The 22,096-nt window shown below is 44.0% G+C and overlaps 1 protein-coding gene and 1 long non-coding RNA gene across 2 annotated transcripts in view; one reads left to right on the plus strand and one right to left on the minus strand.

The window, feature by feature from the left end:
• Nucleotides 1–4,161: 4,161 nt before the first annotated feature.
• On the minus strand, nucleotides 4,162–18,273 carry LOC101434820 (uncharacterized). Its single transcript, XR_188609.5, has 5 exons — nucleotides 18,164–18,273; nucleotides 9,817–9,907; nucleotides 8,975–9,246; nucleotides 6,068–6,179; nucleotides 4,162–5,764 (listed from the first exon to the last, which is right to left on the minus strand). It is a non-coding gene; the product is annotated as an uncharacterized lncRNA (long non-coding RNA).
• Nucleotides 18,274–18,405: 132 nt separating this feature from the next.
• The window catches only part of HS3ST3A1 (heparan sulfate-glucosamine 3-sulfotransferase 3A1), a 102,333-nt gene continuing 98,642 nt past the window's right edge, over nucleotides 18,406–22,096 (plus strand). The window contains exon 1 of the mRNA XM_004469027.5: nucleotides 18,406–19,874. Coding sequence (XP_004469084.1) covers nucleotides 19,285–19,874 — 590 coding nt within the window. The 5' untranslated portion in view covers nucleotides 18,406–19,284. The remainder of the gene's footprint in view (nucleotides 19,875–22,096) is intronic.

Consider the following 22,096-nt stretch of genomic DNA (forward strand, 5'->3'; position numbering starts at 1 on the left):
CATGGATGAGCCTTAGAATAATTATGCTAAGTGAAAGAAGACAGATCATAAAGGGCATATAATGCATGCCATTTGATTTCCAGAAAGTTCTAGTGAATGTAACCTAATGTATAGTGACAGAAAGCAGATCAGGAGCCAGGCAGCCGGTGGCGGGTGGGATGGGCGAGGTGTGGGAGAAGGGATTACCAAAGGGCTCAACAAAACCTTTTGGGATGATGGATATGTTCATTATTGGACCCTAATACAATAATTTCCCATTCTCCAATATCACAGTTAAATATCTGCTTGAGCTCTGCAATTTAAATCCATACAATCCAAAATCTGACAGGAGATATATGAAATATTATGAGATTTTTATAAGAACTCTTTCACAGAACTATAGAAATGGGCAAGTCCAAATTTCTGTAGGGAAGGCCACAAGCTGGGAAGGTCAATGAAGGTTTTCAGTGAATTCCCCAAGAGAAGCTGGCTGGCTGGAGTAGAGATGGAAATTCTCTCTTCTGACTGCAGAAGTCATCACTTCTCCTTTAAAAGCCTTCAACTGATTGGGTGAGACTTCTCTCATTATTGAAGGCAATCTCCTCAGGTGATGGTCGATGTGTAATCAGTCATAGATGCAATGAACTGACTGATGATTTAAGTCCATGCAATGTCCTCCTAGTACCAATCAGGACAGTGCTTGCTTGACCAAACAGCTGGACAGCGAAACCTGGCCAAGCTAACACATGAACTTAACCATCACAATTATCTCGATAGTGCTGATGGACTCATGGAGACAGAAATAAAAACCATCAAATCGTATACTTTAAATATGTGCAGTTTATTGACTATCAAGTATTCCTCAAGAAAACTGTTAAAAATTCAATTGAAATACTACAGGTGGATAGTAGCTACAGGTACCGATAGAAAAGATGATGGCTACCTCACTCAGTTGTGGTGACCTCAACATTCACAAGGAGAACATCCATCTCAAATCCAGGTTTCTCTGTATGACTTCCTCAACTCCAATAATCTTTTCCTTTACCCCATCTCTTCACTGTCATACTTTGGACTAGTGTTTTACAAACTGCAAGTCATACCCCTTATTATGTCTTGAATTAATTAAATAGGTTGCAACCCACAATTTGTAAATGAAATATAGTGCAGTGGAGTGGAGTACAGTATAGTACAATACACAGGAAAATACCAGAGTGCATCTTAGTGCATCTCAATATTAAGGATCAGTACTATTTTGGAAAACTATCAAAGATATAATGACACTTGCATATATGCATGTGTGTCTTTGGGTATATACATAATGTGTATATATATATTTTTATAAATGTCCATATATATATATAATAGGGCTTTTAATGTAAAATATACTTTTTACAGTGGGTCAAAGTCAAAAACGTTTTTAAAGTACTGCATTAGATCTTTTCATTACCAATAATTACACTACCTCTACAAGCTCAATTTTAAACATCCTGCCCTCTAATCTTCTGATTTTTCTAGTCACTTCCCTTAAATTTACTGAGTTTACCTTTTGTCACTATTTGCTACCCACTCATGCCTCTCCTCTACCACTCAGCTTCGATTTCAAGGTCTTTCATACAATCCCACCTTGCATCCTTCCTTAACTTTCTTTTCTTCTTTCATTTTATAGTATTCCTAATAAATTCCACATTAGTTAATCTTAAGTTTTTATCTACTTTACCCTCTATCCAGGCAACTGAACATGACTCAAAAAAAAAAAAATAAGCAACTGTACTACATTGTTACACTTTAAGTTCATGACCACAAATGCCAAGTCTGCACAGTATTTCCCAGTAAATTTACTTTCCGGATATTAAATAACACAATTTCATACCTTCCTACCCTACCTCAAACCTCCTCTGCCAGCCCCTTCACTACACCAAGAGGTAATAGAAATGAGCAGGGAAAAGTTGGCAGAAAAATGAATTTCAGGTTCCTGATGAAAGAAATGAAATACTAAAATGGGACCAATCGAGTAAGTGAGCTTGAGAAATAGAAAGTGGTAGGTGTTCAGAATGTGAGACACTTTGAAAGAATACAACAACTCATCCTCCCATCCTGAACTTATACCCATATTTTCATCATTAATTTCTGCTTCTGTCCGTGGCCATTTCCTTTGGTTGGGTAGCAGATCCCTTCATTTCTCACCTACCCAAGGACTTAATTCCAGCAATTCTCTCTCTTCCCCCATAAAATGAGTCTATTTAATTAACACAAATTATGAAATAGCTCACCTTTCAAACACTCTCTCCCCACTTTCCCTCAAAGTTTCCACTCCATTTCTCTGTTCCCCTTTTCTTGCCAAACCTCTCTACAACCTGTGATTATCTTCCTCTCTATTAGGTCATTTCCATTAGGAAATAAACATGCTATGTATGGGTAGTATTTTCCACCTGAGAAAAGTGAAATCCTTCTTAGGTTGCGCCAATTAATGAAACCATTCTTGTCAAGCTCAACCACATATTATATCTTTCCAAACTTAATGGCCAGTTCTCACTCCTATTTCTACCCTATTGACAGCACTATTTGACCCAGTAGACACAATTGATTCTTCTGGAAAGAAGCTCTTTCAACAAACTCTTTCCCCAGTCTCATCACCTACAATTCATTTTCCCTCCATCCCTCTGGCAGCTGCTTCTCACCTTTCTTTTTTTTTTTTTTTTTTTTTTTGGCTCTTCCTTCTTTTTATTAATCCTTGTATATAGAAATGCTCGACTTGGTCCTCTTCACTTTTCTATTTATGCTCTCTCCTCAAGACGTGACTAAATTTTTTCCATGGTTTTCAATGCTTCAGTAAACCTGCCCACATTTGTATGTCTAGTCCCAACTTTTTCCCTATTCTCCAGATTTAGATCTATTTAACATCTCCACCTTGTTCTCTGATATTCATCACAATTAGCATCATCAAAGTTGTACTCTTGATTTCACTTCCCAGCCACTCTCTCATCTAAAGATTCCCCACTTACGTAAATGGAAAATCATTCTCTCTATTGCTCAGGTCAAAGACCTAAGAGAAAGGATTCCTCTCTTTCTCTCACACCTCACGTCTGAGCCACCAGCAGATTCTATTAGCTCTACCTCCAAAATATATTTTACATCTCTCTCTTATCAGTACTTCCACCAATAACATCCTTGTTCAAGAAAGCATGATTTCTCTCCCAGAAAACTGCAATAGCCTCCTCACTGGTATTCCTGCTCCTTCTCTTTTTCTCCTAGAATTTTATTCTCCATCATCTCTAGAACAATCTTTTAAAATGTAAATCCTATCACGTCATTCTCTTACTCAAAATCCTCCAATGGTTTTCCCATCACAACTAGAAAGATCTCCATCCTCCTTTCCCCAGTCTTAAAAGTCTCTAAATGACCTGGCCTCTATCTCTCTAAAATCATATGTATTCAAAGAAATGGCTGAAGAAATGTGGGGAAAGAGTATCTATCTTCTTTTGAGAGTTCCAGCATAAAGTTTCATGCATGATTCAGTGGGTTTGGTCACTTGCTTAGTACTGAGCCACCACTGTGGCCAAAGAATGACTAGTTGTGAGTAGGACTCTAGCTAGGGTAGATTCATGCTTCTTTACCCACGTGGACCAGGAGTGGAGAATGCTGGCTTCCCAAGGAGATGCTGTGGACCTCTCGAAGGAAAGAGCCAAATGATTGGGTTGCTAGGTTGTTAGGACTATAAGGATGATTAAATGGGATGTTGTGTATAAGGTTCTTAGGATATAGTGTCTGACACATAGTGGGTTCTCTGTTAGTGCTAATTAGATACAAATAGCTCCTAGAAAAACTTCTGGAATGTGGACAATGTTCTGCTCAGATAAAAATTTATAACAATAATGCAAGGTGTTGGTGGTAGGGTGAGTCCCATATGATGCTATGTATGTTTGTTTTGTAAGTTGAGAGCTATTACTATACACTTATTGTTTATGTATGTTTCACGTGTGAGTGATATACTTCAATACATTTTTAAAAAATAATTTTAAAAAATTTATAACATTAAACAGTTCCATCACTGAGTAAGAAAAAGTGTACATATATAAAACTCGACCTCTGTTCTTGCTTAAGATTCTAAAACAATACAACAAACTTCACCCAGGAAAGAAGAAAGGAAAGAAAGTTACAAGCAGAAATCAATCAACCAGAAAATAGAAAAATGGTCATTTTACTTCTCAGTTGCTCTTGTGAACAAAATAAATAAATCACGTAGCTCTGGAGAGTTTAATGAAAAAAGTAAGTGAAATCCAAGTGCATTAACTAAGAATTAGAATTATGATATACACAGATATGATAGTCAAAAATTATCTTTGAACTCCATAAACTATTTGAAAACCCTGAGGAATGGAATGATGTTAGTCTACTTTCAATGTTTATGATGCAATTATTGCACAAATAAAACATGAATAAGTTATCAAAGAAAAGTCAAACCATTAAACATATGTAGCAAAAACAAAAATGCCCCCTTTCTTATTTCTCTTCCCTCTCAGTCTCCTTAATGATAACCATCGTCAAGAGTTGAGTGTTCATTCTTTCAGTTCCCCTCTGATGCATTTACATATGTGTGTGTTTATGTTTCCCATGCCATATGGGAAATTCTACACGTAGGTCATATTACCTCTACAGCTCTGTATCTAGCTGTTTCCCTTAAGCAAATGAGTTGGCATTATCACCTGGTAATGACACGTGGGTCTGTCTCATCCAATTTTACAGCCTCAGCGTGTTCCTCAGAAATGTTGCGTCTTTAACTATTTAACCATTCCTCTATTGATGGAAATTGAGGATCCTTAGCAATTTTACCATTGTAAGCAAAATGAAAACTGAGCAGCCTTCTTTTTGTGTCTTCGTGCACAGCCGCTAGTATACTTTAGCATGGATTCCTAGAGGGATTTATCATTTTTATTTTGATAGAGGGTGGCAATTTACCGTCCTAAAAGTCAACACCAATGTATTTTTCCCACAACTCTTTCAGATTTCCTATTTTCTGCTCTTTCTTAAAAACATTTTTCTATCATCAATGGTTTTACTCTGCCAGTTTGATGAGCCATCTGGTAATTTACTTCTTCCATTTCAGTGTTGCCCAGCAGCAATTTCTACTACTTATTGGTCAGAAGAGGAAAAAGATAAAGATGACCCTCTGTTTTCATCTCTGCAAACTTGGGGATATTAGAAAGAATGCTCAGATTGATATCAATCCACTAGAATAGTTTCTGGGGGTTGAAGGCAGGCAATGGAGCAGAATCAAGACTTATCCCCTGCCCCCCTCTCAATGAATTAAGTTTTCCCTCTTCTCCCCATGCCCCTCTTTTTTTTTAATTGATGGATTTTGGAATGGGAGTGAGGTATATTGTTTCTTTATTTCTACTCATTTCTGTAGCTATTGGGAAACAAATTTTCTGTGAAGAAATTTCAATCTTTTATCTTGAGTCGCAAATTTAGCTGATTCATTTCTATAAATGCAATATTCTCTTGATTCCCACTCATGATATTAATTTTACATATTAAGAGTCTTTTTCTTGTTGTTTCCTTCTTTTAATCCAATGGAGTATTGTTCTTTCCTAGTAGTCCAAATAGGTTGAACAAAATGTCATTGCTGGTATTTGATAGTTTTTTAATCTACAAAAGCAGCAAGTTCATATGGTTCAGTCTAACAGTTGGCAAGTCCTGTAGGCATCCTTGTTTTTCCGCCCACCCTTTTAAATGTGGTTTGGTCACAGTGATAGGTAGGGTGATTGACAAAACCAACCTACAATTTCTGGGAAAATAAACACATGAGAATATTCAATATGTTTTTGAAATGGTAGTTTAAGGTTTGGAGTCTTAAGGTGTTAGTAATACAATGATAATGTTGTGTGGTTCTGATGAAACTGACACGGGACAGAATCAAATGCACCAGGAAAAGTTCAAGTATGTATAAATTTCAATATCAGATAGCTGTGTCATTTCAAATCAGCAAAGAAATGATAGGTACTAGGGACACTTATTCATCATTGGACAAAATAATAGTTGAATGGTTACCTTACAACAAATAGAGAAATTGATTAGGTGAGGCACTTACTCAGAATCTGTGGCTCAGGCTTCCTAGCTCTTTCTCTCTTGATCTCTCACTTCTTAGTAGTATTTTCCAAGATTAAATTCTTTGGATATTTAGGACATTCCCTTGAATTTCCCTGGCCAAAAACAAAAAGAGCTAATCATATACAAAATAGGGACTATTTTTTAATCACTATAGAGTTCTCTCTAAGATATTTCTTTTCTTATGTAAGGGTCTTAGAAAGTTAAATTCTTCGTCTGAGATTTGAGTTATTCTAAGTCCTTTAAAAGAGCGAGGCGTGGGAGCAGATGTGGCTCCAGTGGTTGGGCACCTGCCTCCCATTATAGGAAGCCCCAGATTTGGTTCCCAGTGCCTCCTAAAGAAGACGAGTGGCCACAACAAGCAGACAATGAGCGAACAGATGAGGGAGCCATCTCAGGGGTCAGGGGGTGGGGCAGCGAGGGAGTGAGGCTTTGTCAGAGGTCAAGCTGTAAAAAGCTTAGAGATGAGCTTGGGGTTTAGTGCTTAATTAGTAAAGTTAAGCTTTATCCTTGCAGCCCCAGCTACTATTATCCCAACAGTTAAAAGGTGGGATGCTAAAGAGAAGAGGCATTCAGATGGGTAAAATGCCTCTTTCTTTGACTGGAGATAAAAGCCTCAGAGAAGTAATATTGACAAAACCAGCCCACATACCCCCTCATCCCACCCACCCCCTACCCCACTTCTCATGGAAAAACTGCAAGAATTATGGGAGCTGGTGAAGGCAGCAAGAAAATCAGCTTCAGGTCTTTCCAAGGAGATAACAAAGGTGAGAATGAGCAGAAGTCCCAGGAGAAGCAAGCTTGTAGGCATTTTGACATCTGAGGACTATTCTAGTAGTCCCACAGGTGTGAACAAGGTTTAGATGGAGTTGGAAAACAGTGTTTTACTGAAGTCTGAGAGAAAATAAGAGTTCCATTTCATCGTGATGGAAAATGTCCAAGAAAGTTATTTAATGATATGTCAGCCTAATGGTCAAGATCAGTGCTGGTTTTGGAGCCAGACAGAGAAGCATCAAGCTTGGTCCTGCCAGTTAGTATCTGTGAAACTTTGAACAAGTTTACTCACTTTTTGAGTCTCAGTTCCTCCATATGTCAAATAAGTTAACAAAACCTTCTCTCTCAGGTGATTTTAGGACGTTGAGAGATAATACTGACAAGAATAGTACCTGGCACATAGTAAGAGCTCAAAGAGGTTTGCTAATATTAGTTTAAACTCAGTGTGTTCTTACATATGCATTTTTTTTTTTACTGCTGCACTCCACGGGCTTTCATTTTTTAAATGCAAATAAGCAAATGGATATAGTCTTTCTATTTCAGGAGTTCTAGTACAACTTAAGAACTAGCAGATGAGGAAAGGGAGGGAATGGGCATTAGTTCTTTGGGGTTGGCATCGTTTGGCTCTTCATCTCCAATGGCAAAGATATGATGGAGAAGAAAGTAAAGGAGAAGCAACGAACTGATGCAGCTCAGATCTGGCCTGGAACAGAAACCCCACAGCACATTGAAAACAAAGGCCCACCCCCCTTGTTAGCTGTCGCCCAGTTATTTTGTGATTTTGCAGGTAACGCAAAATTTTCCATCATCTCTACAATTGTATTTATTTCCCACCACCTCCAGATTTTTTTAAATTGTAGAAGTTACAGGTTCAGAAAATAATCACGCATAAAATACGGGGGGCCCATATATACTCTATTACTAAATCTCCAGATTTTACTGTGTGCTATATGGAAAAATTTGCTGAAAGCAAAATTTGCCTGCATTGAATATTGCATAGCCTGAGGCGCATCTGCAGCGATTAAGTGAATGCCAATTAATATTCATGTTCAGCTGTATTAATCACATTTTTATCTATTTCTTAAAAAATCAATTACCAGCAGGGGAAATGAGATGATTCCTGCGAGAATGATCAATTCAAATCTCTTGCGATAAATAAATATGAAGGTATTTGTGTTTACATGTATCTATATGTTTACGTTTTTTAATTATTTTTTAATTTTTGAGGTCCTAGGACTGGGGATTGAACCTGGGACCTCGTTTGTGGGAAGCCAGCCATCAAGCACTGAGTCAACTTGGCTTCCTGGAGTTGGTTTTTTCGTTTGTTTGCTGTTTGTTTTTTGGCTTTGGGGAGGCATCAGGAACTGAACCTGGGACCTCTCGTGTGGGAAGCAGGTGCTCAACCACCTGAGACACATTTGCTCCCTTGTATGTTTACATTTGATGTGTACCTGCCTTATCTAGGCATTGCAGAGACCAATGACATGGCGCTTATTTTGGTAAAGAGAATGGAAGATAGCTCTCATTTTGAACTGAAAGCATCTCAGTTCTTAAAAGTCTCACAAACATTGAATAACTCCATCAAAAAGAGCTCTTCAGATGAGAGGGACTCAAGATAACTACTTTGACCAAGCCAATACATAAAAATCAATGGTAATTAACCTTGCACTTTTAGTAGCCTAATAATATGACTGAAGAAGCTAAGTTATTGTGTAGAAAATAACGACTAAAATTAAAGAGAAAAGTAATTTTAAAAAAATATTTGCTGAAGGATGTGGAATCAATAGATGTTTTAAGTCACGGCTTTTCTGTTCTTGTTAGTAAACCAAGGGTCTGTACCTACTCAGTGTGTGTTACAAACACAAAATCTCAGGCTGGAAAATAAGGTGTGCAAAAAAGAACTTTCTTCTGCTTTTGGCAACAGAACTTGATTTCCATTTTGAGCCCCCCGTGTTTCTGAGTGGCAGAAATACTGTGTCAATGCATTCTGGGTGACTGCAGTTACTGTGGGGTCTCCCCCCCACCCACAATCAACCCATCTGCTAGTACCCCCAAGTCTCAGGGACCTTACTAGTGCTAAGGCATCATGGGAAAACTGGACTTTGTTCACCGTTACCCATCTATGGGGCATCTGCTGAGCTGCACTTTGTCCCGTCTGGTCCCCGGTCATCACTTCATCCCTCTTGCAGCTGTCAGGCCTGTGGTCTCTCCAGACCCCTTGTCTTCTCAGTCGTTTCTGTGTCCTCCTCCCATGCCTCCGTGGAGCTTTGAGGGGCCTCTGGAGAGTTCTTGCAGGTGCTTTCTGCTCAGGCGTACCACAGCCCTTCTCCTCTCTCCCGCCCTTTGGTGTGGGGGACCTCTCTGAGGCTCGCCCCTTCTGGACATTGCCTGGAAGATGGAGAATAAAGCAGGTTCCCTTGGGCCCACTGTGCTTCTGCGTCTCTCCTCCAGCTCCTGATAGCCAGGAGGCTACTGGACGTGGCGCTCTTTTCCCAACACCAGCATTTACTCTCCCACTTTCCCTCAGATTCACCATCCTCTTCCAAGAGATACTTTTGTATCTCCTCTGAGGTGGGAGGACCCAAGAAACTTGCTCAGATTCCCTGTGTTTTCAGGTCTATTATTTACGCCCCATCTCCTTCTTTAAGTTTAAAAGAAAAACTTAATTTTTATCTATTATAAAAAGGATGTGGCACCTTTAAAATAAAAGAAAGCACCAACATTATAATTCAACAAAGAAAATGAGGAAGTTAGTGTCCTCTGCTTTCAGAAAAGAAACTGAGAACAAATAAAGTAACAACCACATCACCCTCAACGAATCGAATTTTGGCTCTATGTTACTTGTTTGAATAGGTCTCATTTTCCAACTAAAAGGGCTAGTTTCTTCTAACACTTAATTCTTATTGTAACCAAAAGATGTTTGAAAATTTGGATGTTCTATTGAGAAATGTCTCTTACCTTTTTCACGTGCTTAATTCATTTCTTGATAAGGTATGTTGTAAAACCTTTCCAATTTCTTTCATCTGTCAGTGAATTTGAAAGAATCTGGCTTCAGATAGAAGAAAGATGCATGAGAAGATATCTATGTAATTATCAACCTTTCCAATTATTTTTGGCCAAATCAATAATTCATGAAAATTACCATTTGCCAAAACCTTAGTTAAAATCCCATCCCTTGGGGAATGTGGACCCCTGGAGAAATGATAGAACAAAGAAAATCCCAGACTTGGTGAACTGTCCCCCACCTGGTCTCAATATAAACCAGGCCCTCACTATTTGCAGCTGAGGCACCAATATGTTCAGAAAATATCCACCCTCTGAGGTTCCTGCCAATAACAAGCCTTGTAAAGCACAGGATTGTGCTTCTTCCTGTGTGTTCTCCAGAACAATGGGTATGGGGGATGTTGCTGGATGGAGCATGGATAAAGAGAATCCATGGTTCAGAAAGCTTGGAAAACATAGGATTGAGCAAAATTTAACTGGAATCTTCATTGTGAAGACATCTCAGCGACTATAACATGCAAATATTTATCAAGAATGTTTAAGAGGAGATACAGTTTCCCAAATCTATTTGATCATAGAATGATGGAACAATTTTTTCATGGAACATTTCTCAGGATTAGGGTTTTACTTGGGGAGACTGCTGTCTTCCAACACTGGAAAGGACAAGAAAAGACATGAGCACTCAGAGTAAGACCTACCAGGAGCCATACATGCTGCTGGCACAAATGCCTGCCTTCAGTGAATATTATGAGCCCCCTGGTTAGTCTCCCTCCTTCACCATCCTTAATGGTCCAAACTACAGAGCACTTTTCTCAATACCAGAAAGGATACAAGTCTTGTACTTGTCTTATAATACATTTTTTTTATCCGCACTGGCATCATTTCATGTGGAGATTGAGAAGATGTGTTTTGTCCCTGTTGTAAGAATTTCTCTGATTTGCACTGTGGGCAGAACGACCACAACCTCCTTTCACCTGCTGGGCCCTTCGATGATACCAGCCTGGTGACCAAGGCTGTAGCTTCCATTCTGAGGGTGACTTGACGCAGCCTCTATCCCTGCTTGGACACCTGACTGCCACCCATTCAACTTCACCTCTCCAGGCCTGCTGGCATGTCCCTAAGTCAATTTAGAACAGGGCACCAGCAGTCCCGACTGCAACGAGAGATGCAAAAACCAATGGACAAACCAACGAACAACACCAGGCCACCTCGGGAAGGACTAGTTCAACAGCAAAACTTAGGAGTGGCCTTGGAAGTTTTCTTTTCTTTTATGTGCTACATCTACCCCATCACAAAGTTTTATACTTCTTTATTTGAAAAATGTTTTAGACTTATCTCTTCCTGTTTGTGCCCTCTGTAGTTTGGGGCTATATGATTTCATGGCTGATAGGTACCCATAATCCTTCCTCAGGACTGTTCATGGAAAGACTTCCTAATTCGTGCAGTATACAGTTCCCAAAGTAATTTTCTAAAATGCTACCATGTTTATTCCTAGAAATAAGATACATTCTTCGACTTCTGAAGATCCTGGACCCAGGTTTTTTTGTCTGTTTTTGTTTGTTTTGACCATAAGTAAATCTGAGTTTGTGGGGCCAGGTAGCTATATATCCCAAGCAGGGGCAAATCAGCCTTCTATTCCCTGAAAATTCTGGTGATTAAAAAAGCTCAGAGAATCAAATGGTTTCCAGTCATGACTACTAAAACTTTAAAATTTATTGGAATAATGTTCATAAATAACCCAAAGCAAGAGGTGTATCTGTTCCATAAGAAAGACCAGATTTCAAAAGCAAACACTCCTGTTTTATAATAACAATTTTAGAAATGTGTTACTTTGTAGGGTAAATAAGAAGACACTGTTTAAAATGTCAGAATCAGCCTACTCCGTTTGCCTTGAGGTTCTCTGTGTCAGGCCAGGTGGTCACAAGTCAGGCTGGCTGGTGTGCTGGGAAGAGAATGGCAGGTGCATTCAGACAGGTGAGAGCAGGTGATTGTTGGTAGGTCTCAGCTCATGGGCATGAGCAGTCGAGGCTGGGGTAGTAGGAAGATCGCCGGTAGGAGTGCCTGGCCAGGCAGGCACAGGACGTCTGTGTGGTGGAGCAGACCAGGTCGTGATATCACCTCTGACGAAATCGAGAGGGACATGCTGCTCGAACAGCCCCACGACCATTTATGGTGTTTGTAAGTAAATGTTCCAGAGTAGAGATGAATCCAGGGCCTCAGACCAAATTCCTGGAATCTCACCGTCTCCATCGCTCACCTCTGCGTTCCTTTCTGCTGATTTCATCCTCCTGCAGGTTCCCGCTCATGGAGGGAAGTGTGGCTGCCAGAAGCTGCAGGCTTATAGCCTACCAGCCTGGCCAGCCAAAGGGAAAAGGGCACATCTTTTCCAGTAATTCCAGCAAAAATCCTGGAATTGAACTTCTGGGCCTGGCTTACATTTACTTGCAGTCTCTAAACCAGGGGTTCTTAGCAAGGGGTCCACGAGCTTGAATAGAAATTAAAAAAAAAAATTATTCTTGTGTAGACGTGTTGGTGCAGATGCGATCTATTTAGTAAATGATACACAGCACAGTGTGGACTTAGTAAGGGGTCCGTGGTTTTCACCTGCTGCCAAAGGGGTCCGTGGAACAAATAAGGTTAAGAACCCCTGCTTTAAACCAAACCTTTGGGGGACAGAGTCCTTTGACACCTAAAGCAAGGGGTGGAGTGAGCTATCAGTCTTTTGTGCCTGCGTATGACAAATGAGAGATGTCAACTGCAGTCGCTTCCCTACCTCCAGTCTGGCCTGTTCAAGCACATGGCAGAGACCTCCACTTCCCAGGGCCTTACCCAGGTCGGAGGCAAGCTCCACCCGCGAGAGCGTCAGCACCCATGTGAGGCCGTTGGGCACCATTTTGCCAGTTAGATAAAGGTGCATCTTCCAAACCCGTCACGGCCATCTGACCCAACACTGTCACCATAAATCACTAATCTACAAGACTATGATGTGAACGACACTCCCTGAAGTTACCTAACGTGAATGATGTGCCTCGGAGTTAGCTAAGATGGGCCAACCTGCACCACTGAGGTGAGTCCCCATGTTTGGCCCTTACTGATGACTCCTGCAGATGAAGAGGACAACTCCACCAGGCTCTTCGTTGACCAAGGATTTCTTCCTGGCCTGAGATCTATTGATGCAAGTGTCAATGGAGAGAACCAATGGAAGCAGAAAGGCGGGGGTGAGAAGGCTAAGCAAAAAGGAACATGACTTCTCATCTGGTAACTTCAACTCTTAAGACTGGTAAGTAAACTGGAGAAAATACAAAGTAAAAAGAGACCTTGTTTTAATGCAGAAGGCTGAGACAAGGCCCCAAAGACTACTAAAAATCAAACTTCTGTTTCTAGGAAACTGGAGACAAAACAGAAATACTCTCTTAAGATTAAAATGCATATAAATGAAGATTTGGTCATAATTATTCATTCAACAAAGGTTTACAGGTTGCCTCCTGTGGCTGCCACACTAGTGTTTATCCTCTGGGTTCCCAAATATCAAATCCTCTTCCCCTGCCCAAGTTCCTCCAGACCCATTTTGAAATCTGCCACCTCTGCCAAACCTCCCCCAATTTCTTGCTACTAGTTTTTTGTCACCTCTACTGTCTTCTATAGCAATTTGTCACTTAGTTGGGAGACTAACTTCCAGTCTTGACAATGCTGTTGGAGCAAGCTTCCTAAAAAAGCAAACATCATCTTGTCAATCTTCTCGGAAGATGCCAAGAAAGTCCTACAAGTCTCCTCAGGAGCTGGCTTCTGCTTTCTTCTCTAGTCTCATTTTCATGCTATGTCTAGCACCTTTCTATACCCAATCCCAGGCCCATACACATTCCTGTCCCACAGATAGGCCATGCCCGCTCTCGTTTCCTGGCCTTTCTACAATGGAGCTCGCGCAGACTGCCATGCCCAGCCCCCAGCTCTTGATTGGTGCCTCCATCCAACAGACATTTACTGGACATCTCCTGTGCACCAGGTACGGTGGTGCAAGATGCTTAGGTGTACTAATGAGCAAGAGTCTTGGGCTCCTCTGAGTGCTTATAATCTATGGAGGAGGCATAGACATATTGCCCACCCTATATGGCACCCCAACCCTCATGAAGGAAGGTGCTGGATGCTTCGCCGATCTGTACCGAGAGACTTGGTCTAACCAGGAGCAGGGGCTAGACGGGAGGGATGGCATCCCTGAAGGTGTGTGTTGAGCTGATATCTGAAGGTTGAGGGACTTGGGGGAGAGGGGGATGTTCTAGGTAGAAAAACTACATGCTAAGGCTTCAAGATCACAGGGCACAGTTGGGGAGTGAAAGTAAATCTGGTGCACATGTAACATGAAATCTGGTGGTGTAGGTGAATGCGATGCAAGTTTTCATTCTAAGGAGTTTGTGCGTGTTGTGTCTCCTCACGAAGATTAAAACGTCCCTAGGGCCCATGATTCCCCATTTGCCAGACAGACTCTGTTTGCTCCCCCAGATCCACTTTATCCCCTGCTCCTGCCTGGGGAGGCTGACCTGGATGCATCACATCAATGAGCTCCTGGGCCCTGTGCCTTCCATGCTGGTTTAGTGAAGCGGTGCCTTGGCTGGAGATGGAAACAGGGAGGAGAGTGAGGGACAACTAGGAAAGGAACGCATGGTGGAGGGCCAGAGGGGTTGATTCTCAGATATGCTGGCCTTCTGGGGAAGGGGAGGTAAAAATATCCAGTGAAGTGCCCCAAATTCTTTGAGGAGAACTGTTCTTAAATCTATATATACCAACTGTGCTCATTAATACAGGAGGCCAAAGGATGTTCTCCACATGTCTAGAAACAGCATTGCCAGAATGCCTTAGTGTTTAATATTGCTCCATCTGTCTGTCTGTCTGTCTATCTATCATCTATCTATCTAGTAGTTACATCTTTCTAGACCTATAGCTATTTATTTATATTGAAATGTCTATGCTTATATCTATGTATCTATTTATCTATCCTTAGCTCTATCTTTATGAATATCTTCATCCCCGTATCTATTTATATCTATTTATCTGTATCTATCTATACTTATCCCTTATGTATACCTATATATTTATCTATCACTATACTTATATCAATCTATATGCCTATACCTATCCCTTATACCTTCATATCTATCTCTAATTCTAACACTATAAATACCTTGAGCTCTATCTATCTGTCTATCTGTCTGTCTGTCTATCTATCTATCTGTCTATCTGTCTATCTATCTATCTATCTATCTATCTATCTATCTATCTATCTCTATATATTTATACCTATCCTTTACCTATACCTATACATCTATTTATCTATCTCTAGTTGTATCACTATAAATATCTTTATCTCTATACTTATGTCTGTCTGTCTCTCTTTCTGTATATATACACATACACACATCTATATTATGCCTCTAAAGAGACCTAACCATTAATCATGCTCCTTTCTGGACAATGAAATTTTGGATAGTATTTGTTTTATTCTTTATTATTTATTGTATATTAAGTTTATTTTTAAAATGAGTATAAATTACGGCTACTTGGGCAGGCGAGGAGATGTCATTTGCTAAAATGTTCCTTAACCTTTAAAATGCAGGTGAGTAGGGGATCAGGGAAGAGAAACAGTCCCTTGTACAATAGCGTGAATGATTCTATAGGAGCCAGACTGGGAAGCGACCGAGGATGTGAGACCTCTGGAATGCTGGGTTAGGAACGCAGGGCAGGGCTGAGTGCCCCACTAAGCAGAGAGAAGAGCACCCCCCACCCCCCACCCCGCTGAGGGGAAAGAAGGGTTCTGGGAGTCTCTGAACTTAAACCTTACCTATTTCACCACTGAGTCCAAGGTTAGTGTCTATGATAGCAAGAGATCCCTGGAGCTTTTCCAAGCCAAAGCCTTACCACTTCAAGGAGTGGCTCTATGTTATAACACGGTGTTATAAACAGAACCGGGAAGCAACTGTGCCACCGTGTCCACTGTGCTTTCTGGTCTTTGGGTAGGCACGTTTTCCCCATTGAAGTGCCATAGTAATTATTAGTTCCAACTTGTTTCCATCCTAATAAATGCAGCCGAATGGATGAAAGCGTTTTCTAAAGGGTTTTGTGGTATGACTTGCAACTAATGTTATTGTGAGACGTTCAATCCCTTTTCTTGGCTTTTTTTTTTCATTATCAGGAATAATGCCACTTACCTATCCCCTGTTATCTTGTCAAGAGTCTCTCTTTTCCGACTCCCTCTCCGAGTTTCCCTTGGGCTGGCTGTGTCCCTCCCCTTTCCTTCCAGGTTTTCATAGCCTCTCCTGCCCCCATTTCTTCAGAACTAAGGGTGGTGACAGCTTTGACTCTGGTGGCCCTGGGTTATTACAATATACCTGGGCCTTTCCCACTCTTTGTAAGCAGACTATTTGTAAATAACGCCTCCTTGAGTCACCCTAAGTTGGATGTGCTGTTTCCTGTCAAGATTCTAACAGATACACCTCCCCATCAAAACCAGTACCCCAGACGGTCCAGTATAATGGCCATGAGGCTTGTGCAGCTACGGAGCACAGGAAATCTCATTTGTCCCAAGTGAGATGTGCTGTGAGGGTAAAATACACTCTGGCTTTTGAAGCCTTGGTATAAAAAAGAAAGTAAACTACCTCAATCATTTTTATATTGATTGCATCATGGATTATATCTGGGGGTATATTGGATATATTATTAAAATTAAGTTTACCTGTATCTTTTCACCTTTTTTTTTTTAGGGTGGCTCCTAGAAATTTTAAAATTACATTATGTGGCTCCGATTGGTGGTTCCCATTTTATCCCTCTTGTATGGTGCTGCCCTAGATATTTTGTGTGTGATACTGAGAACCACATCTTCAAGGCACGGTGAGTATTTCACAGCCACATAAAGAAATACCTATGTGGGATATTGTATCTTGAAGGACGCTGGGTGGGAACTTAGAAGCCATCATTTTCCAGATGAGGAAACTGAGGCACATGTGTAGACATTTATGGGGTTGAAGCCTTTCAGGACAACTTTAAAAACGGTCTTTGTTTTGTTGTCTTCCTTCTGCAAATCAGACACCTGAACACCTGAGGGAAGTCTTTAAAAAGGTATTGAAGCTCAGGTTAGTAATAAACCACAATAGTGGTTTGTCGAAATGCAATTTCAGAACACAGGGAAGCATCAAAGCTTGGCAAAAATTGCCGTTCATCCTTGTGAAGGGCCAGGGCTTACGACACCAGAATCTAGAAAGCATTTCACCGTTGGGTAGACTCAGCTGGACTGGCACTTAATGTAAAACCACACCCGGCAGTTTTTATCCAGCAGGGAATAAATACACCAGTCCCACCGGCACCATTAGAACCGCTAGGTCTTCCTTGGAAACTCAAAAAGGGCTTCTCTTCTGGGTGGAACAGAGCACAGGAAGGCTGGGGAGAGGAAGGCTGTCATGCACCAAGCCTGGGCGGCGAAAAGCCCTTGTGAGTTTCCTGCCAAATGGACTTTGGGACAGTAGCGGCCCGTTAGCACCCCGCGTGGGCGCAGAGCGCTGCCGCGTGTAACTTCCAGGGAGGGGCTGATGTGAAACTGACCGGGCCACAGCCCGAAGTGTGAGGCATCCTGCGGCGACAAAGCAGCGAAGAAATAAGGAACAAATCGTATTGCAAGACAAACCGAACCAAACCTCCCCGTGCCGGTTCCACGGGCCACCGCCCTCCATTTAACAGCGTGGCAGCTCCTGCGCCTTCCTGACCTGCTCCCCGCAGAAGTGCACGGAGGATATAGGGTCAAGGGAGGTAAGAGAAAGGAAACCGCCGTTTACGAAAGGACATTGAACCCTCCTACTGACACGCACACACATGCCCGTGCAAACAACATTAAATCAACACTCCATCAGAAGCTGAGCATATGGACTTGGAATCGGAGCCTACTTTCTAAAATCTTAATCTCTCCCCCTGATTTATTTCCTAAGAGGTCGTTCCTTTTTTAGGCCCCGGGGGACTCTCGATCATCCTAAACTAATCCAGGGAAAAGAACCAACAGGGGTAGAAAAAATGCTGCCGGGGAGCAGAGAGGGCTTAGCGCAAGGGCCCGGGGTGGACGCAGGACCGGTTCGCACGGCCAGCAGTTCGCGGAGGAATGCAGGGTGCCGCAGACACACGGGGGCGTGGCGCGCAGCGCGGTCCTGGGAACTGCAGCAAAGAAAACTTGCGAGGGTGCGGGGGGCGGAGGGGAGGAGATCCGCGGCGGCGGGCTGGGGGGCAGGATGTAGCCGCAGAGGCTGGGAGGAAGCCCGGCGCAGGGTACCTGGAGGGGCGGCGCGCAGCTGCAGGGGCTGGGGAGCCCCGGATCGGGCGAGCGGCTGCCTTTCAGTTCTGGCCTCCCGGGCTCGGCCCGCCCCAGCTGTCACTCCGGCACCCGGGAGCCGCCGCCGCCCCGCGCCGCGCTCCAAGGGGGCCTGGCCGCCGGGGAGGCGGGGAGAGGGCGTCGCTCCGGCTGCCCCCGCCCCCTCCAGGGCCATTGGGCCGCCGCCGACGCGGGGTCCTCGCCACCTTTCCTCCCTCGCACCCCTCCCGCCCGGCCGCCCCGGCCGCTGCGCTCCCCGCCGCGCTCGTCGGGGGCCTGGTGGAGCCCGGGCGCCTGACGTCACCGCCAAGTTTGCTGCCCCGGGCGCCCCACGTGTGGCGGCGGCGGCGGCCCGGCAGCGGCGGGGGAGTGCCCCGGAGCGCGGTGGCCGCTGACAGGTCCCGCGCCGCCCCGCTCCGCCACGCCGCTCGCAGGTGGGGCCCGCGAGCGGTTTGGGGCGATCCTGCGCGCACCGAGAGGAGCGGCCGGAGGGGCGCGGGCCTTCGGGCTCCCGCTCGTGCACGGGAAATCGGGGGACCTCGCACCGAGAGGGCGCGCCCGAGGACTGGAGGCAGCGCGGAGTGGGGGGTGCCGCGGTCCGGAGCGCGCGGGGCTCGGCAGCCCCGGAGCCGCGCACTCCCTCCCCGGGACAGGACGAGGGATGCACGACCTTTGAGCGGAGATCCGCGCCGAGAGGCCGCTGCCGCCGGGACCGAGACGCACGCGTGCGCCACCTCCGCCAGCCCCCCACCTCCGGCGGCTCTCGGTGGACTGGGGCGCCGAGAGCCGCCCCCAGGCTCTGGACTCGGCTAGTCTAAGGCGATGGTTTCCTAAGCACCGCACCGTGTCCCCTTTCCCGCCCCCTCGACCGGAGACGGGGATCCCGCGCGGGGCTCCCGGGGCTCTCCGTGTTCCCGAGAAACGCCGGCTGCCGCCTCCCGGGACAGCCTCGCACGGCCGCGGGGGCGCAAGGCGATGTGGCCTCCGTCCAGCGCGCAGGCCCGCCGGGGGGATGCCAGGGCACCTGGCGAAGTCCTGGCTTAGCATGGCCCGCGCGCTGCCCGACGTCGCCTCCGGCTAGGATGGCCCCTCCGGGCCCGGCCGGCGGCCACCCCACCCCAGGCGAGCCGCTGTCCCGCAGCATCTTCCGGAAGTTCTTGCTGATGCTCTGCTCCCTGCTCACGTCCCTGTACGTCTTCTACTGCCTGGCCGAGCAATGCCAGCCCCTGTCGGGCCCCGTCGTGGGGCTGCCGGGCGGCGGCGCGGAGGCGGCCGGCGGCGCCCTGGCCGGAGGCCCGGGGGAGCGCGCGGCGTGGCCGGCGGCCGCGCACCGAAAGCGCCTCCTGCAACTTCAGCGGTGGCGGAGGCGCCGGCCGCCCGCGCCGCACGGCGACGGCGACCTGGCGGCCTGGGAGGACGAGACCCCCGGCCTGGCCGGGGGCCCCGGCGGCTCCGGGGCCGGTAGCAGCGTGGCCGAGGCCCCACCCGGGACCCTGGCTCTGATGCTGGACGAAGGCAGCAAGCAGCTGCCGCAGGCCATTATCATCGGCGTGAAGAAGGGCGGCACGCGGGCGCTGCTCGAGTTCCTGCGCGTGCACCCGGACGTGCGCGCCGTGGGCGCCGAGCCCCACTTCTTCGACCGCAGCTACGACAAGGGCCTCGCCTGGTACCGGTGAGTTTCCCCGCGAGGGGCTGGGGCGGGGGGCGGCCAGAACGCGGGCGAGGGGCCTGGGAGAGCCTGGTGACCCCCAGACCACCTCCCTCCCCAGTTCAAGCAGGAGGCCGAGGGTCCTCTGTACTTATTCCAAAGTTGCATCAGCTTCTTCTCCACTCTGCCTTCTCCTTGCGGGGAAGTGCAGTTGGTGGAGAAGGGTGGGAGGGAAGTTTTGTTCTTCATGCCTTTTCTTTATTTCCCTTTTTTTTTTTTTTTAAAGCTCTTGGGGCTCCCTTTTTCCCAAACCACCGATCTCTCGCCTCTTTTCCCTCTAATGTGAAAGTATCTAATTTGTTAATTAAGGAAGAATTTTAAAAAGTCCCTTCCACATTAGAAATTTGCTTATGGTTGATCCCTTTCCCAAAGAAACCCGTTTTTCTTTTTTTCCTCTTTCGGGCAGTTGCCTGTGTTTAACTCGCAATCTTTGCCCTCAGGTATTTATTTTCCTTGACCCTTTGCCAGAGAGTTGTTCTAGGTGGCAAGTAATATAGAGACTTAGTAAAAGTGTCAAGAACCAGAGTGTCTGGGTTTTGGGGAAATATATGAGACGTTCGAGCAAGTGCCAGCAACCAGTCACCGTGTTTTCAAGAAGGATTCCTTGGTAATAACTTTTGTTTGGGGGTGAGGAATGAGTTTTTGTAAAGCATTTTCAGTTTTTATAGAGAAGACTAAGTTTTGTCTCCGGACTGGTAGAAACTTTTCTCAAGATCCTTGAACTATTCTCTATAAATAAGATGTCAATTTAAAAAATAAAAAAATGAAAGGAATAAAAGATGAGAAAATAGGGACACTGGCTACATTATGAAAAACCTGTTAATACAGTTTAGAGAACAGAACAGATTTAGAGCTTATTCTTAAACGTGTTTTTATCTTCAAATTCAGACCACCTTTAATAACAGATTCGGCCAACCCTTAATAAATCCTAGTGTTACCTGTGTTTTGTTTTCATTAAAATATTGGCTGCTTTTTTTCTTTCCTTCGAGTGTGAGGAAAAAGCCTGCTGCCAGAGTTGTCCATTGTATAAAGTTTATCCTACCAATTAAATATGCATTCTCCTTGTTATTTCAACTGAAACAATATTCCAGAAGTTACAGCACAATGTAGATGTATTTTTTAAAGCCCAATAAATTAGCCATTTATTCCCCAAACAGAAATGGACCTGAATTGACAAGTTTATTTACTTGCAGGGGTCAAGCACACCCTCAGATAGATTTCAGGAGCAGAATTTACAGTAACCCAACTCATGAGAAAACATTGGGTCCTCCAACTCAAATTCAAACATTAAACACTTTAAAACAGTAACTTTCCATTTGTTGGAAAGAAAAACAAACAACATTTCCTTAATATAGAATATATATCATTTAAAACCATCAGCCACTTAAAAAATCCCCTTGTGTTTCTGTCATTTATGTTGTATCCTCTGGGAAGTTCTTATAAAAATGACCTGTTGAATCTGAAAACAACAGGTCCTTCTTTTTTAGCACAAAGGCAGCTCTGTTTTTTCCATCAAGGACACAAGAAAGAAGTGATTAAAGACCCCTAAAACTCTTATCTATAGCAGTTTGCATTGAATTCGGTCTCATACAGCGCTATAAGTGGACACATTTCATACTAGCTGCTCAAATATCTAAGACAACGTTTGAATCTGAAGTGCTCTTAAATATGGTGGGATATTTAGTACCGAACCCCTTTATTTTCGTTTTGCCATATAAACTTTATTTCCACAGAGTAGGAGTGTTTCTTCTTGTTCCATAAATGCGTATTTGATTTGCAAGGGCAGAGTGTATCTACAGACCTGATTTTCATTTTCCGCGGACATTTTTGAGTTTGTCTAAAAGAAGGAAGGTTTCAAGGTAACTAGAAACACAAGTAGGAAAAGAGAAAAAAAGAGTCATAAACTTTTAGGCCACTCTCCTTTGGAAACTGGATGCATGCTGTAAAGTAAATCTCTCCTTGGATTGTTTACTCCAGCAGAAGAGTTCTATAAAGCAATTTACGGTGGTTACAAAAATAACCGTGCAGTAGACTTAATGGTTTGGTGAATTTAATTTTCTAAGTGTTGGAGCAATGTTTTTGTTTTAGCATTTGCAGTGTTTCATGTTTTTTTTTTAATTGGATGCATAAATTTAAGTTTAACTGAATTACATAGAAACCTCATTTAAAAACTTCAACCTGTGGAA

This window comes from Dasypus novemcinctus, chromosome 21 (assembly GCF_030445035.2).
Source record: "Dasypus novemcinctus isolate mDasNov1 chromosome 21, mDasNov1.1.hap2, whole genome shotgun sequence".
In the NCBI taxonomy this organism is placed as follows: Eukaryota; Metazoa; Chordata; class Mammalia; order Cingulata; family Dasypodidae; genus Dasypus; species Dasypus novemcinctus.